General features: G+C 46.2%; 1 protein-coding gene across 9 annotated transcripts in view; it reads left to right on the top strand.

Annotated features, from left to right (window-relative positions):
* The window catches only part of ATE1 (arginyltransferase 1), a 127,087-nt gene that overhangs the window by 50,256 nt on the left and 59,335 nt on the right, over positions 1 to 17,496 (top strand). For all 9 annotated transcript variants that reach the window (XM_053668397.1, XM_053668400.1, XM_053668394.1 and 6 more), the window contains 2 exons: positions 5,106 to 5,287; positions 6,150 to 6,249. In XM_053668397.1, the coding sequence (XP_053524372.1) occupies positions 5,106 to 5,287; positions 6,150 to 6,249 (282 nt within the window). The remainder of the gene's footprint in view (positions 1 to 5,105; positions 5,288 to 6,149; positions 6,250 to 17,496) is intronic.

The following is a 17,496-nucleotide window of genomic DNA, read 5'->3' as shown; positions in this document are numbered from 1 at the left end:
TCGATTTTGTTTATCTTTTCAAAAAACCAACTCCTGGATTCATCGATCATTAGAATTGTGCTTTTAGTCTCTATGTCATTTAGTTCTGCTCTGATCTTGGTTGTTTCCTTCCTTCTGCTTGCTCTGGGCTGTCTTTTGTTGTTGTTCCTCAAGTTCTTATAGGTATAGGGTTAGGTTGTTTGTTTGAAATGTTTCTGTCTTCTTTAGGTCGGCCTGTACTGCTCTGAACTTCCCTCTCAGGGCTGCCTTTGCTTACTCAACCCGTAAGTTTTGGGTTGTCATGAATTCATTTTCATTAGTTTCCAGAAACTTTTTGATTTCTTCCCTAATTTCATTCTTGACCCACTCATTGTTTAATAACATCCTATTCAATCTCCATGCATTTGATTTTTAAATCACATGTACAAAACTATGTGGTATGCTAACCATGAGTGCTGCTATTTGCAGTTTGCAAATTACATTTTATTTCTTATTAGAGACACTTTCAAATTTAGGGTTGTTTTTTTTTTTTAGTTTAGACATGTTTTTAAATTTTTTATTTCAAAATTTAGTTGGTTTTTTTTTAAAGAGATAATGTAGATTTCGATGCCATAGTAGTTTAACACACCTTTGAGGTTTTTTTAAAAATGAATCCAACATTTAGTACAGTGTTTCCTGAAACTATTAACAAAAGGCAAAACAAGAAATAAGTTGTTGTAAACCAGTGCAGACTTTTAATCAGGTGCTTAAATGGATGACCTTTAGAGGCCTCCATGAACTGTTGTTTACAAAAATTTCAGGCCCTGGCTGCTGCGGCTCAGTGGACTGAGTGCTGGCCTGTGAACTGAGAGGTCACCCGTTCAATTCCCAGTCAGGGCACGTGCCTGGGTTGCCGGCCAGGTCCCCAGTTGGGGGCAAGTGACAGGCAAGCGATCCACGTATCTCTTGCACATCGGTGTTTCTCTCCCTCCCCTCCCCTCTCTCTAAAGATAAGTAAACACACCATTTAGGACACTTACCGTCTAATCGTAGATTTGTGTGTGAGCAGTGGTCTTTTGGGGGAGGTACTTTTGGAGGCCTTAGAAGGAGGAACACAAGCGCTGCTTTCTCAGAGACCCTGAAGATTTCCTCAGTCCAGTCTTTGAACCCCTGATTACGCCTCCAGGGCTGTCCTCTGCCTGTTTCTTTGTGGCTCGGCAGTGTCTGTTTGAAGCATCACTGAGGTATGTGGAGGCCCGCGGGTCAGGAGACAGGTGCACTTCTTCAGAGCAAATACGCACTCATCGTGGGAGCGGTTGACTAGAACCTGAATTGCGCTGTTAATATTGATGGCGTTTCCGCACAGTGCCTCTGCTATTGTACTGCCCAGCTCATTAATCACAGAAGCCCTGCCGTCCCTGCCAAGGTTTGTAAGGCGGTCTTTCTTTTGTGTAGCTCGTGGTGAGCTGTATTGTATTTTTCCTGTTGTCAGCTAAATTCTAAAGTGAGTAACTTCGGAGAAAAAAACTTTGCTTATTCTTTCACAGATCCAAAGTGTATAAACTAAAAGCATGAGAGAGAGAAAGTATTAAATATTGCTAATCACATCATTGACTCGTTTATGAGGAAATTTAAGCCAACTGCTATTACATAACTTGACTATTTTAAGTGAGCGAGCTACTGTTGTAATTTCAGACACAATCTTGTGGTGTGCCCCATCAGACCCCTTAAGCCAGAAGCCAAAGCCGACCCGAATTTGCTCACACTCTGCAGGCTGCTTTCATTTCTCCATGGTCATTTTGTTACGTCTACCTTTGAGCATGAGTAGTAGTACGATTTCTGTTTCAAAAATGCAGAAATATACTTTAAGAAAAAGTGAAATCCCTTTGAGTCAGTGTATTAACTCCATGGTTTGACGATCGCATTGCTTAGTTGACTCCTGGATTTCAGGTTCCTCGTCCGTGACGTGATGGGCGTCGGAGGCGGTAGGGTCAGGGCTTCCTTTTTTCCTAAGAAATTGTAAGGCAGCCCGTATCTGTCAAGTGTTTTGCACACGGGGAAGACCCCTGACCGTCACGTGAATGGAGAGATGGGAATGATGCCTCTGGTGGAAAGGTTGCTCCTTCAAACCAGTGAAGTAAATGGGGGCAGGTCATTACATGGGAGGTCCAGGGAACGGAACAGGTAATGGGTATTGGAAACTGAGCCGGTAGTTGCAGTTTTAAAAAACATTTCAAGCTGGTACAACAGGTAGAACTGATTTCTCTTTAGGCTTAAAAGAATACATTGGTCACTTATTTATTGAGAATATTTATTGGGTCCATTCTTATGTCCTTGATAAATACATTTTTTTTAAATGAGTGAGTGAACACACAGATAGATTAATGACCTAGAATGAGGCACTAACTGAAGTCCTGGATGAATTTAGATTCATCTCCAAGTCATTTAATTAGCTTTTGACGTGGAGGTTTCCGACAGTTGACAGCTTCCGCCTTACGCTGCGTGAACTGACAGCTTCTCTCTGTCTCCACGTCACAGCGGGGCTGCTCTCCTGCACGATTATTTCTGAAGACCGCAAGCTGCGATCCTGTGAACCTCGGGCTTACCTCTGAGGGGGGTTGACAAAGTCCGATAGACGTAGGGACTTGTTTGTTTCTTACTGCGTGGTTGGAGCTGACCAGGGTACTAGGCCTCCAGTCCACTAGCTGTTGGGGTCAGGTCAGGTTTTGTAAGTGTAGCAGGTTAGTATACTTTCCTGTTTCCTTCTGGTTAATCCTTCTATTTACCTATTCTCTTGAAGCTATCTGTTTCTGGGGAAATAATCGAGACTTTTTGAAAGGGTAAAGCTGTGTGGGAAGTGAATGCTGAAGTCTGGATTTGACATAATTTATTGATGTTGGTGGAAGCTCTTAAAAGTTTAAAGATGTTTTTATTGCCCAAACAACACTTTATCTACAGCAGTGGAAGTTACAGAAATTACTGACATTGGTGGCACTTCAGTAAACCCTCATTGGTTTGTCGTTTTTGACCTGACCGCCTGTGCAGGTGCTTCCCCTCCCAAACCGTCCTCTTTGGAAGGAAGTCGCTGTGTGCAGCCCGCTCCCTACCGTTGGGGCGTGATGAGTGTCCGCGTACACTGTTTGGGTTCCTGGGTGATCTGTCTCTCTTTCTCATTTATTAATTTATGCAATCATATATATTAGTGTGGAGTCATTGATTTTTGTTTTATACTTTGGGTTATAATCCAGTACTACTTTGTTTTGTTGTCTAAATTATTTTGATTCAGACAATTGGGAGCTCTTTCCTTGACCCCCTTGTCCCTTTGACACACCTCCATCCATGGGGTTCGTTTTCCTTTTTTGAGTATTTCCTTCCTCTTGGGCACTACAATATACTCTAGGCTCATCTTGTATGTTTCCTGCCCCAGTCCTGGAATCAGCCGTTTCTCCAAAGAGAAATCGTTCCTTTTTCTTGTTCCTTTTATTACAGAGTCCAGAAACCAAGATGGGGGTATTAGGTGTGCTTGCTGCTATTGGGTGTCAGTGTTTTAGGCTTTATCATCTGACAGAACAAATAAATTGTCGTGTGCATACTAACCTTTGTATGAACGTGTCTATGAGAGATACACACCTGCAAGTATTTCAGTATGTAATCATCTGTGTCTGTATTGAGCTAAATGTGAGTTCTTACTCCCGTCTGTAATTCTGACTATTACCACTGGACCATTCTAGCCTCTTCCCCTTTCTGATCTATAAATTCCCACTTGAAGAGTGAGTGACCCGGCTTCTACCATTCTCCAACCGTTTGCTTAATTGTTCAGTTCCAACGAAGCTGTGCATCAGTGTCCGAATTGTTAACGTGCAGTGCTCTTGGGAAAAATCTTTGTCCCGTAGGTGATGGTGCTTCTGTGCGGACCTCCTGGTGCCTTCACTCTAGCAGACCCCAGAAGTTACATGGGGTAGCACCCTTTCCCCCTCTGACCTCTTTCAAAGGTAACCACACAGATTCTCGCCTCAGTCCTCCTGGGATCCCCTAACCTCCTAAACGATTTTCTTTTAAATTGCATACATTAAGGTTCATTCTTGGTGGAGTGAAGTCCTGTGAGTTTGGACAGACGCATTATGTGGTGTGTCTGCTTCCACAGTAGCACACAGGGCGGTTTCAGCTGAAAACTTCCCTGTGCTGTGCTGACCTGACAGCCGGGTCCGCTCATCCCTCCTCTCATCCCCCCAGATTCTTGGCAAGTACTCATCTTGTTACTGCCTCTATAGTCTTATCTTCTACAGAATGTAGTTGGAACCATATGGTATGTATTGATAGTTTATTATTTTTTATTGATGAGTAATATTCCAGTGTGTGGGTGTGTCACAGGTGATCACCTGTTGAAAAATATCTTGGTTGCGCTTAGTTTTTGTAGAATATGAATAAAATTGTGATATACATTTGTGTGTAGGCCTTTGGGGTTTTTATTTTTAAGATTACATTTATTTATTTCTAGAGAAGGGGGTAGGACAGGAGAAGGAGAGGGAGAGAAACAGCTGTATGTGAGAGAAGCATCGATCATTTGCCTCTTGCCACTGGGGACCTGGCCCACAACCCAGGCCGGAGCGGGAACTGTGGCTCAGTCCTCTGAGCCACGCCAGGGGGGCGGGGGCGGGGCGGGCCTGTGGGTTTTTGTGTGACCTAAGTTTTCAGACTAATTGGATAAATAACTAGGAGCCCGATTGCTGTTTTGCGTGGTAACTGTTGGCTTTGTGAGAAACTCCCGAACTGTCCTCCAAGGTGGGGCTGCCGGTTTCCGTCCCCACCACCAGCGGGTGGAGCTCCGCTGCCTCGCGCCCTCCTCAGCATTTGACAGTCAGGTTTCCGGATTTCCGCCATGGTAACAGTTGGGTCGTACTTTCTCATCGTTTTTTAAATTTCAGTTCCCTAACAGCAAGTGATGTTGAGCATCTTTTCATATGCTCATTTGCCAGTTGTACATATTCTTTTGTGAAGCGCCTGTCAGGTATTTTGCCTGGTTTTCAATTGGGGTGTTTGTTTGCTTATTGTTGAATGTAAGATTCTTGTATTTTTCAGCACCACATTACTTTGTCAGATACGTTTTATGACGAACTGTTCACGTTTGTGTGTCTGCTCTTTCACAGCCAGAAACCCCCCCGAACGGACCAGACTGTGGTTATGGCTCATTTCACCAGCAGTATTGGCTCGACGGCAGGATCGTTGCCGTGGGGGTGATCGACATCCTTCCGTACTGCGTGTCCTCCGTGTATTTGTACTACGACCCCGAGTATTCGTTTCTCTCCTTGGGGGTCTACTCTGCACTACGGTAAGATTGCTCTTGGCGGTTGTGAGGAGTCGTGTAATAAGCCCCCATTTTGATTGTATTTCATCGTGTAACAGTAGAAACCCCACTGTGATCGCGTGTCGTGGTTTATGGCTGCGGTGGTCTCTTACGCAGTGGCGTTTGGAAGTACCACTTTCGGAACTGAGGCCAGTGTCTCGGGGCAGCTCCCCGCACTCTGAGGGCCATGCAGCCTAGTGTGTGAGGGTCCTTGTCCTTGTGGGGGCTGCTGTTGGCTCCCTTGTGCATTCACGTGAGCTCCCTGTCGGGACCGCTCAGCGCTCCCGAGACGTTGCGTTACTTACAATTTCTCTTGTCATCACTGCTGTGTGTTTTTAGTGAGGTTGAATGGGTCTGGTGCAAATGAATTGGACCGGTGTGTGTTGGTTGGAAGGAATACACAGCTGTGTGGAGTGGTAGGACAGGACCGGGCAGTCCCTGCCTGTGCGCGACGCGTGACCGTCACCAGACAGCCGTTTCTCGTGTGTGTCCATGGCTGCACCTGCGTGACCCACAACACACACCCACTGTCCGAATAGTGAAGAGGGCGGGCTCTCCGTCCGTGGAAATAGCTGTCTCTGCATTTACTCTTGCTTTGCCTGCGCGCGTGTCTGGTAGAGCAGGGGAAGGCGAATTGAGAACGGGTTTTCCCTTTGGGGGCTCAAGTCTCTGGTGTCTATTTAGTGGAAATAATCTTACAGTGTTTTTAAAATAGTTCGTCTTTCAACACTTGGATTTTTTTGATAGCTTACTATCAAATTTTATCAAATATTTGTCATCAAATCACGTAGTACTTTGAATATTGGAATTAGATTTAACTGGATCTTCACCTTTGTTCTTTTGGCAGAGAAATTGCTTTCACTAAGCAGCTTCATGAGCAAACACCTCAACTCAGCTATTACTACATGGGTTTCTACATTCATTCGTGTCCCAAGATGAAGTATAAGGTAAGAGTCTGCTGTCGAGCCGGGTTCCGAAAATGGCTACTTTTGTAGTTTCCCATCATGAGCGTTTAACCTGCTGATATGTTTCTAATGTAAACATGAATTATTTTTAAATGTCTTAAACTTTCAGTAAGAATCCTGCTTATTTATTGCTTTGCTGTGTGCTGACACACAGGCACTTAATAGTTGTTAATATAGGTTAATCTGCAGTGATTAACTGAACATATAGAAATCCTAGCTATTCTGGGTAAAATAATTTACATGATTTTTCCAATGAATCCTAAGGAAAATCGGTTCAGAATTCAGGACATTGAGGGAAGGTGTCATAATTCTGCCACAAGATTTAGCTGGGTAATCACCGTAGGAATGTTACTGGTTTGAAGGAATCCGCCACCTTCAAGTCTGAAACCAGGGAAAGCCGAGGTTTCTAGGAAGACGACAGGAGTGTGGGGTCCCGGTCTCATCCGTCGGCCTTGTCTGTGGCTGTGGCTGTGCGATGATGGGTTTGTGTCCCTGTCTGCTCCTAACAGTGTGAATGGCAGTGTGAATACAGTGTCCATCGGTGTATGTGCAGAGTATATGAGTGGTGTTCCAAGAAATAACTTTCAGAAGCAAAATAAGCTTATGAATTGTTCATTTCAACTTGTGATTTCCTATTGCTACTAACAGGCTAAGAAATTCAAATGTTAGGTTATTGGAAATAGTACCTAGTAATTTTGCTGGTATTTTCCAGTGTTTTAATAATCTCTATAGGCTAGTTCTTTTTTAATGCTTCTAAACTTGATTTTTCTTATTAACTAATTTTTAAGATACCCATATTAATGAGTAAAGAATATGAATATTAGAACTATTTGAGAATAACTTAGAATTTCAGGATTCCTAATTTCTCACTTGCAAGTCCCCACAATTAATCTCTGTTGGGAATTTGGATACACTGTTAAAACCTTTAAAATTTGACTATAGCCCAGAGTGAAAAGGGAGGGGACTCAGTCATTGTATTTATAGTATGTCTTCTTGGGAGAGACAGTTCTGAAAATTTGTAGTATAGTTACTGACTTTGTGGATATTTGTGAGATAATAGTGATGATATATGTGAGTACTAAATTAATTTTGTAAAGCCAGTATTCTCCTGGCATGGTTGTTTGAACACTTTTGGGTCTTTAAGAACATAGTGATTTTAATTTTTATATTGTTTAAGAAATTTAGTTTTATTACATTATGATTGAAGATAAGTCATTTTAGGTAACCGAGGAGTCAATATATTTTTATTTCAGTTAATGTTATTTTCTTATATTTTGAGGAAATGAGAACCCACAGTTAAGAAGGAATAGCACAACTGCTTAGCAAAATGGGATTTTTAATCAGAAAATGTGCTGTTCGCAAGTGTAAGATAGATGTTGGTGCAGGCATGAACATTTCTCATTACAAGTTGGAGGTCTAGAACTAGAGAGCAATAAAAGGTAATTCCCAGAAAATGGATTGTACACTGTTGTAAGACCTCTCATTTTCAAGTTTGAATGAGGGTAAATTTAGCACGTAACTATAATAATAGTTAAAATTTTATCTTTCTTAGAGCCTACTGTTCAAGCATTGATAATGACGACATGCTTTCTGCCATTGTGAAATACACATGGAGAAATCTACAAGAGTTCTTCTGTCTGGTATTAAAGGAGGAATATGTTTTTAAATAGCAGTAATTTTCAGTAACTGAGAAGGAGCAGTCTTTTAACAGCCCAGCACGTGCGAGGCCCTGGGAGTGCTGCTCAGGCTCGTGGACGTGGGCTCTGCCCGAGTGGGGGCTGCAGCCGAGGGGCACGGCCGAGGGAATTGTAACACAGGTACATAGGAACAGGTAACATAGGAAGTGGCGCCCGGAGACACGTGCCTGTACCTGAAACTCGAGAGGTGTTTCATTTGGGTTTTCTTGAGTAGGTTTAGACATGTTAAGTCCTGGTCTGCACAGTAAAATATACTTCGAGCAAATGAAGGTATTTAAAGCAGGTCTGAGACACACAAGAGCAGGTTTGACCCACTGTGTTCTGCTGAGTAGTGAGCTCTCCTGAAGGCACGCTGAAATGACAAGCCTGTCATCATGTGTAGGGAGGACTGTGGCTCGATGGACAGTGTCCGTGGGTGTCCTCCTCACTTCCTCTCACTCCGCATGTGCGTGCTCTTCCTGCACGCACAATCCAGAGGTGGATCGTTTCCATCGCCCTGGGCTGGACTGGGCTCGCGACTCGCACTGACTAATGGGTACCGTGGGAGTAACTCTGTGACGTAAGAGGGCTGGCCCCTTCTCCTCCTCTGTCTGTGGAGCCAGCCATCGTGTAAAAGGTACAGTTTCCCTGTAGGAGAGAAAGCCCACCTGGGAGGCCTGGAGCCATCGTGGGCATTTCAGTGCCAGCCAGGCTCCTGGCTGAAGGCAGCTGCATGCTGGAGCCCAAGCGGGAGCCGCAGAGCCCCAGCTGAGCTGTAGCCAGCTCACAGAATCACGAGGAATTTTCAGTTATTGTTTTAATCCACTAGGTTTTGAGGTGGTTAGTCAGCCAGCAATGGATGAGTAAAACACATGGGGTCAGAGAGAAGTCACTGATTCGGAATCTCCCTGTAGATGGGAATCGTTTTCTGTTGCGCTGTGCAGACCCATGTCCTGAGCTGAGCTGGTCAGAGAAGTTTCCAGGGCTCCACTGAGAGAGTTTTACAAAGTCACTGAATTTCTCTGTGCAGAAATTCACAGAGAATTCTCAAAACCGTGAGATGTGCCGTTTTGGCTTATGAAAGTTCACTTTTGTGAGGCATTTTATTTTATACCGTGACTTGAGCCTACAAGACATTTCTGAACATCATGACAGTTTCATTTCGTTTCTCTGGCTGGTGGCGAGCACCCGCAAGGTGGAAGTCACATGTGGTCCCCTTGGTTGTGTTGCACTCAGCTCCCCTTCGAGTGCTTGTGGTTGTGGCTTATCGTGGTTCTGTCCTTGAGCATCACGTTCCCTAAGATGCGTTTTTACTGCTTTCTTTTGGTTTTCCTGTTGTGTGTGTCTCTGTTAAAGACTGGTTTACACACACATTACATAGATATGTTTTATCTGTGGCCATAGTCTTAGATGTAAGGAGCAGCGTAGTTACAAAGCAGTGTGATGGGAGCTAGCAGATATCACTAATGGAAGGAAATTGTCTTGATCTGCTGTCATCATAGCTCACATTAACTGTTATAATATCGGCCACTATAATGCGACTTGGTACTGTTTTAGCATTAACTGGTCTCAGTATGGGACTCAGGAATTGGCCGAAATGAACAGAAAGTATATTTTCAACTTAGAAGGGCTTCTCCTTGGAGAAGTTACCCTGTTTAAGTGGGGGAGTGTCCGGTGTTCTGACCGCCGTCCTCAGGGAATGCTCGCCCTCTGGCGTGCTCCTGGCGCAGTTCCGAGGCGGCCGTCGGGCACCGCAGGCCATCAGTCGTGGCTAAACTCAGGAAGTAATGTGCTCTCCTCTGTCTCTTTTTTATACAATTATTTTAATTGTGGTAAATGTACATAAGATTTACCATTGTAACTATTTCAATGGCGCAGTTCACAGGTGTTAGTTAATCTGTTTCCAGAACTCTCTTTATCGTGCAGAATTGGAACTCAGTACCCATTAAGTACGCGCTCCTCCTCTCCCCGCTCCTGGCAGCCACCTTTCCACTTCCTGTCCATGCTTTCAGCTGCTCTAGGACCTCACGTGACAGGAAGCCCACAGTGTCCATCCTTCTGTGACCGGTTTGCTTATTTCATGGAGCCTAATGTCCTTAAGGTTCATCCACATTATAGCAGGTGTCAGAATTTTCTTTTCTAAGGCTGAATGATATTCTTCTGTATGTACATGCCACGTTTTGGTTTTGCATTCATGTATTGATGTATTGTGAATGTGCACAGATGCCTGTTCAAGTTCTTGTTTTCAGTTCTTTTGCGTATGTACCCCAAAATGCAACTACTGGATCATACGGCAATTTTAGTTTTACGTTTTTGAGGAACTGCCACGCTGTTTCCTGTAGCGGCCCTCCTGTTTTACATTCCTACCAGCAGTGCACACGGGTTCTGATTTCCCCACATCCTCACCAGCGCTTCGTGTTTTCTGGCTTTGTTTAAAGTTTTGACAGTGGCTATTCCAATAGTGTGTGTGGAGTGGTCTGTATCTCCTTTTGAGATCGAGGAAAACCTTACCAAGAGGCCTTCTAGCCCACGTTGCTCATCTCATTTGTCAGAATTGTGCCTCTTGTCTGGGCCCCAGGCAGCCACTCTCAAGGGGCTGGAACTGTCTCAGGGCAGCTGTGGTTTGCGACGGGAGAGTCGCTTCCCGGAGCTCATGGCACTGCAGAGGGTGCACGCCTGACCAGGCTTTCTCTTCTCTGTCATTCTGCCCAGCAACCAGTGCTTTGAAACTGAGCTGTTGGCATGGACTTACACATCATTCTTATATATACTTTTTAAATCGAGCTTTTGTTTTAAATATGTTTTATTTGTTTTCTTAGCCTTTTTAAAATTAATGTTCATGTTTTCAAAATGTTTAATATCTACATGTAAAGCTTAATTTATATTCTCTATCTTGACCCCTTCCCATACATTTCAAGGATGATCGGTTTCCTTTGAGAGGAAAATCGGCATATATAGAAATGGTGTTGGGTACAGTTTTTTCAAAATTTCTTCTGCATGTTGTCTCAGAGTCCTCCGTGAGGCCCTTCTGTGATCTGAGGAGGTGTTTCGACTGACCTCTTTCCCCAGGCTGGTCTGTATGGTCTGTAGGCCACGTAAACGTGACTTCAGGCTGTTGGCTTCGGCATCACGACATGGCCAGGCAGCAGGTCGCTGAAACTGCAGAAGGGGTTCAGAGACGTTAGAAAAGAAACAAAAGGCTAATTCATCTGTGAGTAATCATTCTTAAACTCAGTGCCTTGGCCTGATTGTGGTCTAACAGCAGTCCTGGAATTCTGCAGGCGTTTGCCTAAAAGGAGGTAGCTGGCATTGCTGCTATAAAAGCACCTACAAAAGAAAGCGGAGTTTATGGAGCTGCATCTGCGAAATCACGTGCCCCTGAGATCCCCAAGCTCCCACGCTTTTTAGTTTTCTGACCAAATTAGCAAATGTTATTTAACTACAGTCTTGCAGCCCAGGGTGGTGCATTTGGGTACATGTGGTGGTGACTTTGCCACTGCTGGTCTGAAAAAAATACAGATGATTTCATCAGTTACCCATAGCACAGGACGGAACACTGCAGCATGTGTTTTTCCTGGTGGTAAATGTCCAGAGTTAGACATAGTCAGTAGAAAAAATGACCACAGAATGATTTTAGTAAGGGATTTTTGAGGCCTCCTACTGGCGGTGGGAGGTAAAAAAAATTCAGTGCTCATCACAAATTCTTGTTTTTAAAATTGTCGCATGTTAAATTTTGCCACATCAGAGTCTAAAGCAGTTCCCTTCAGTCTTGTGTTCTGAGGTTCTCTTTACAAATTAGAAAATTGAAGTTCAGTGTGGTCAGTTTGCCCAGAGTTTCCGTTAACTCACATTTTATTTTTAGCAACATGAATGAGAGTTTGAAGTGTTGAAATGCATAGAACTGGTTCTGTGTATCAGATTTATGATGAGTTATATATAACTTCTCATTTTGGAGAATCCCAAAATGTTTGCATATTAATTAAAGGTAAATATTAACTGGGGATTAAAAGCATATGTAGTTCTGTTCCTTATTTTTCCCATTCTTCTCATTTCTTTTCCCACAATGAAATAGAGACCTCGGTGGAGCACACGATTCCTAACCCTTAACAGCTTCGATCCTTTTTGGAGCTTTTGAAAAATACTAATGCTTGAGCTCCGTCCTGACCTACTGAGGAGGCTGGTCTGCTTCTCTCTGCATCCTCTCCCTGCGGGCACCAGTTTATATACTCTTGACCCTGCCTTTCTGCGCGGTGTCTCTCACATCTGAAAGCTCATTCACTGAGCCTGTGCAAGTGCAGCTTGAAGCTTCCCTTCCAGACTGAGCTCCTGGCCAGTTCTGCGGGGAAGCCACTTCCTGTCCCTGCTCACCCGGGCCCCCCGCCCGCCCCACTCCCTGTGAGCTGGAGCCGGAGGTGGGCTGTCCGTTTCTGCATGCTGTATCTGCAGCTGTCCTTGAGCTCAGTTGTCTGTAGGTTCACAGGGTCAGTCGGTGCTTGTGGGGGGCCCACTCGGCACGGAACGCATGCCAGGGGCCACGGCAGGAGGAACAGGATCAGACGTGGTCCCTGCTCGTCCGTTCCTTGAGCAAACCATGTCTTCTTACCTGTCACTGTCCCCAGTGCCCAGAAAATGAATTGACAGCCAAGAATTCTCTGGCTCAAAAATGTCATTGGTGCCGAGGTTTGAGAAACCCTTTGAAGCTGGCCATGGAAGCCTGGAGGGCTTTCCAGTTGCCGAGTTACTGTGGGTAATATGACGACTGTTGTCAAAAAGGGACAGTCAGAAAGATTAATTTTCGGCTTACCGTAACAATGTTGAAATAAAGTATCCTGTATGACACACCGGAGAGAAGTTTCTTGTGTCTAATTCACGACCCTGTGCAGCCACAAAGTCTTTGATGACCCCAGGGCTGTCTTAAATTTTCTTGGGGAGGCTTGTGTGTGGCCTTCGTGCCAACCTAAAGGTGATTTAGGGTTTTGTACGATGAGATCTAGCCAGTGAATCCTGAGGTCCCTTGGAGGAGCAGCCACAGCAAATAAGGTTAAAATTTCCACAGTGTGATGTTTATTTTTCTAGTTCTGATGTGCATGGTAGGGTCTGTTTTTAGTATTTATAAATCATTCTGTTTCCCTTGCTTTGTAGAAATAAGAAGAAAGTGCAGCTTCATAATAACCAAGTGAATTGAATTACTGTTGCCCTAGCAGCTAAATTCAGTTCATCTTTTGTAGTTCAGAGGGCACGGTGCTGGCTTACATGTTTTAGGGTGGGGGTTGTACTCACTTTGAGCTTCTCAGGCACAGAGGTGTTGGCCTGCCCCAGGCCCGTGGTGGGCACTGAGCCGGTTCAGGGAAACATGTGTACGCCTGTTTGCCGTCTCCCTCACCTGCCGTCCTGCCGTGCGCTGCCGTCAGAGCGAGGCCGGCTCCCAGCCTTCCCTCCCCCAGGGCTCTCCGCTGAGGCTCGGGCCGCCTTCTCTCCTGGTGCCTGTGCGTGCTCTCCTGCTGCTTATGTCTTCGTTCTGTGAAAACAAGGCAGCTGTAAGGTTTTTATAATTGACACTGTCAGAACCTCATTGTCTGTTTGTGGCATGAGCCCAGGGGAGACCACTTGAGTAGCGTCCTTATGTTGGAAAGGACAGTGCCGAGGAGCAGAGGCCTCCCGGTGTCCACCTGGGGAGGGCCTTCCCAGGCTCTTCACCCCACCCCTCTCCACCCCGTGTCCAGCCTCCACCACAGAGTCGTTCAAGGGGGGCTACAGTGGTGTCTGACACAGTTCTGCTAAACCGGATTCTTTCACTTGGCCTTCGGGGGCCCCCGGTTCCTCCTGGCTCTTTCTGCCTGCCTGTGGACATCCTTCGCCCATCAGGATATGCTTCCTTTCATTCTCTCTGCCAGTCCGTCCCCTTAACTCTTGTGCAGCACAGTGGTGTGTCTTACCCTACTGTTGTTACCCCCACCCAAGGAAGGGTGGGAGAGAGTCACAGGCTGGTTGCCTCTCGTATGCGCCCTGACTGGGGTGTGACCCACAGCCCAGGCGTGTGCCCTAACTGGGGATCGAACCCGTGATGATTTGGTTTACAGGCCAAACACTCCATCCAACTGAGCCTCACCCACTAGGGCTTACCCTACTTTTTGCCATCCTTTTTTGGATGCGCCTTATTTAGTCGCATATATTTATGTATTTACAATATCCCCGATTTAGAATGTGATGCAGCCTTTGAGTTTAGGTCACTGTGTTGAGTGCCGTGTGACCCTGCCCTCTTACTCACCGTTAATTGGACTAGGTATGGGTGCCTGGCCCAAAGGAGGTCAGTCTAGGGGGACTGGTATCACCAAGTTCAACATTAAAGCCTTGCCCACTGTGTAGTGGATGATCAGATTCTCTCTTCTGAGGGAGTAGAGAAGGAATCAGTTGTTGGCCAGGGTGGTCAGAGAGCCACCCAGAAAACAGCAGCAAAGGCTCAGGGTTGGGTTAGGACTCGGTTACACGGGTTCATCAAGTTGGACTTGCGAGCGCTCCTTGTACACAGGCACCTGCGTTGAGAGTCCATGGGTTCCCTTCATCTGGTTTTCAAAGGGGTCCGCGAATCCGAAGATGAGAGAGCCATGAGATGGGAGGGGGGCAGGGGAGAGCGCGAGCAGCAGATGGAAACACGGATTGGGGCCTCCCGCTGCGGAGGGAATGCAGATGACCAGGCCTGTTCGACCTGCCGCCAGTTCTGGCGTTGCCTCCGTTCTCCACGAGGCCTTCATCTAGCCTGAGTTTTCTCCTCCTCCAGGACAGCCTGGATTCTCCGGAGCCCGGCACTGTATGGCTAAGACTTCTGCTCTCACTTTCCTGAGTGCCTCTTCAAAAGTGTTGTGTCACCTACTGGGTCATCTGAGTGCATTTCTCTGTTCCTTCCACCCAAAGGACCAAACTCATGCACTTGTGTCCATGGGGGCATCAGAGAGGGCAGGAGCTGCTGCTTCCCTGGGCGCTCAGTGCCTCATGGACGCGTCCACATAAATGAACCACTTGGCCACTCGAGGTTGAGACGGAGAGTAAGGAGGGAAAGAGCTGGCAAAATTCCGTACACGCAGGACTCAGGGAAGCCTCACATCACAGATAGTTTTAATCTTTTTCATCAGTGACACGTTTCATCCTCTGTGTCCGATTGCGGGGTTCAGAAGGGCGGTCGGCCACCCCGTCTGTGTCTGGGCCTGGGTAGCACTTAGTGAGGTGAACGCTGCATGAGAAAAAACATGGACTTAAAAATTAGTGCCAGCAGGGTAGAGAATATACTCTGAAGTTTTAAAATACTGAAGCGGATCATTGACGTTGGGAATTTTCTTCCCTGAGAATTTTGAAAAACAAAATGACGACAAACAGATCTTCATGGTCATGAAGACACATGACCTTGGTACCTGAAAGACAAAGGAGGGCCCTCTCTGTTATTTTGGCCTAAATCTGTGAAAACTGAGAACAAGGTGGTGATAACAAGTGTATAGTTTTCGGTGGGTTACGTAACAGTCGCTTTGGTAACTCGGAACTCCCCACATTTAACTTAATTGGAGCAGCGCTCTGTCAGGGTTTGCGGCTCCGTGGTGGGTGCCCGGCGAGGCTGAGTTTTCCAGTTACTTTCCAGCCAAACTACAGCGAGGGAGGGACAGAGCCTGACACAGGGGCTCGGACAGTGAAAAGCGTGCGCTCGCTTTGTCACCAAGTCCCAGTGAAGCTTCCGTGCTTTCCATGAATAACTTTCTCGGGACGAAATGCTAAGTTGAGACAATGGAAACCAGAAGTTTTTAACTTACTTACATGAGTTGCATTTCTTTCCGCTTCAGGGCAGGAGAAGTTGTGAAGGGCCAGGAATTGTGAACAGGGGAGACTTGGGAAGACAAGGGCCTTCTAGTTTTAGATCCATCTCTGCCTTCTTGTTATCATTTATTGATTTTCCTTTACTATTTAATTTTCTTCCCTTCAGGGTGAACTGAGGGAAGATGACAAAGGATAACCTGAGTTATCCTTTTTTGATTGTGGAGTCTGATTTATTGTGGAGTCACGTGGCCTGTAGCAACCTGTTTCGGTGAGGGGTTTGGAACGAGGCTCACCGCAGGGCAGGCCCTGCGCGGGCTGTGTCCGGGGTCCCGCGTTCTGGTGGTACCTGTGGCTGCGCTGCTCCAGGCTCACCAGGAAAGCATCATGAGAACGATGAAAAGCTCTGTATTCTTGGATACAGAATCCGAGATAGAAAAATCTAGAGAGCTGCTAAGTATTTTAATGTTTTAACTCAGATTAAATCATGTCAACTCATTCCCAAAACTTTGTTGAATTTTCTGTGTGGTAGGTCTGGTCAGTTTAGATGAGAGTCTGGCAAGCAGTTTTCCTCGTTTTCTGAGCAGGGGCGGTAGGTAAATGCCTGGTTTTGTTAGTCCAGCTCTGTTCTGCGATCCTTGGCATTTCTAGACACAGCCCAGGGCCCTCAGTCAGTGTTCCCGAGACACTAAAACCCGGGCTCAGTTCCATATTACTGCGTTATAGTCCTCAGTTGCATTGTGGACTGGCTTTTTACTCAGCTGTTGGGAAATGTTTCCGGGCTTCCAGAAGAGTTGCAAGAATAAGGATGAACGCTCTTCACTCAGATTCACCTCTTGCTCTTTTTACTGTCCCACCCTCCCCCACAGACATACACAGATATGTGAATGAGTGTTCATGTGCTCACACAGAGACACACGTGCATGCTTTTTGAACCGTTTGGAAGTAAGTTGATTGTGTGATTCTTTACTGCAAAATACTTTGCTTACCATGTTCCAGATACATTTTGTAAATCAGTGTTTCATAATTATTAGCTCAGATAATTCTCACAACAGTCCTAGACATAGGTGTTTTTATTTTCACTGTCTTGTAGATGAGAAACCTGGGAGACAGGACAATTAGTAACTTGTCCAAGGTCGTACAGCTAGTGAAGGCTGGCGGGTCTGCACATGGGAGGGCAGGGCTGACGCCCGCACGCTGGTGCCCCGTGCTGCCCCCTTGTAGGAGACGGAGGGGGGCGTCTGGTGTGAGGCTTGCCTGGGGGTGTCCAAGCACGCTCAGCCCTCCTGGGCTCTACAGGTCTGAACTTCCTGTGTTCTAAGACGTGTGCCATTTTTCATGTTCACATTTTAAAATCCTGGGTGTGTATCTTGCACAGGATGGTGACTGCAGTTGTCCTGACGTACGTGTGTGCAGTCAGTTGTTTTCGGTGGCCTGCTTGGGTAACGGACGCCTCATGACACCGTGTCAGTGGTGGCCACTGTGTGAGTGTGATTTCGTTTCCCACTTGAAAGGGAAGATGGTGTTCTGGATGTGCAGCTTCAAGGGCGGCGAGGCCGCTGCACTGCATCCAGGACCACGGCCTTGCTGGGAGACCGACGTGCTCACTCTGCACCAGCAGCGCATCTGGATGCTCTGAGGACGTAGCCCAGCCCCTGTGCCTGTTCGACTGGGCAGTGCCGCCGGGGCTGCAGGAATCCTTACAGGGCCCGGTGGGGTGGCCGGGGCCGTGGTGGGTTTGCCTGCCTCGGAACGG

The sequence above is a fragment of the Artibeus jamaicensis genome, unplaced genomic scaffold, assembly GCF_021234435.1.
Source record: "Artibeus jamaicensis isolate MK-2021 breed Jamaican fruit bat unplaced genomic scaffold, CSHL_Jam_final contig_490, whole genome shotgun sequence".
Lineage (NCBI taxonomy): Eukaryota > Metazoa > Chordata > Mammalia > Chiroptera > Phyllostomidae > Artibeus > Artibeus jamaicensis.
Note: the sequence above shows the minus strand (reverse complement) of the source record. Positions and strands in the feature narration are given on the sequence as shown.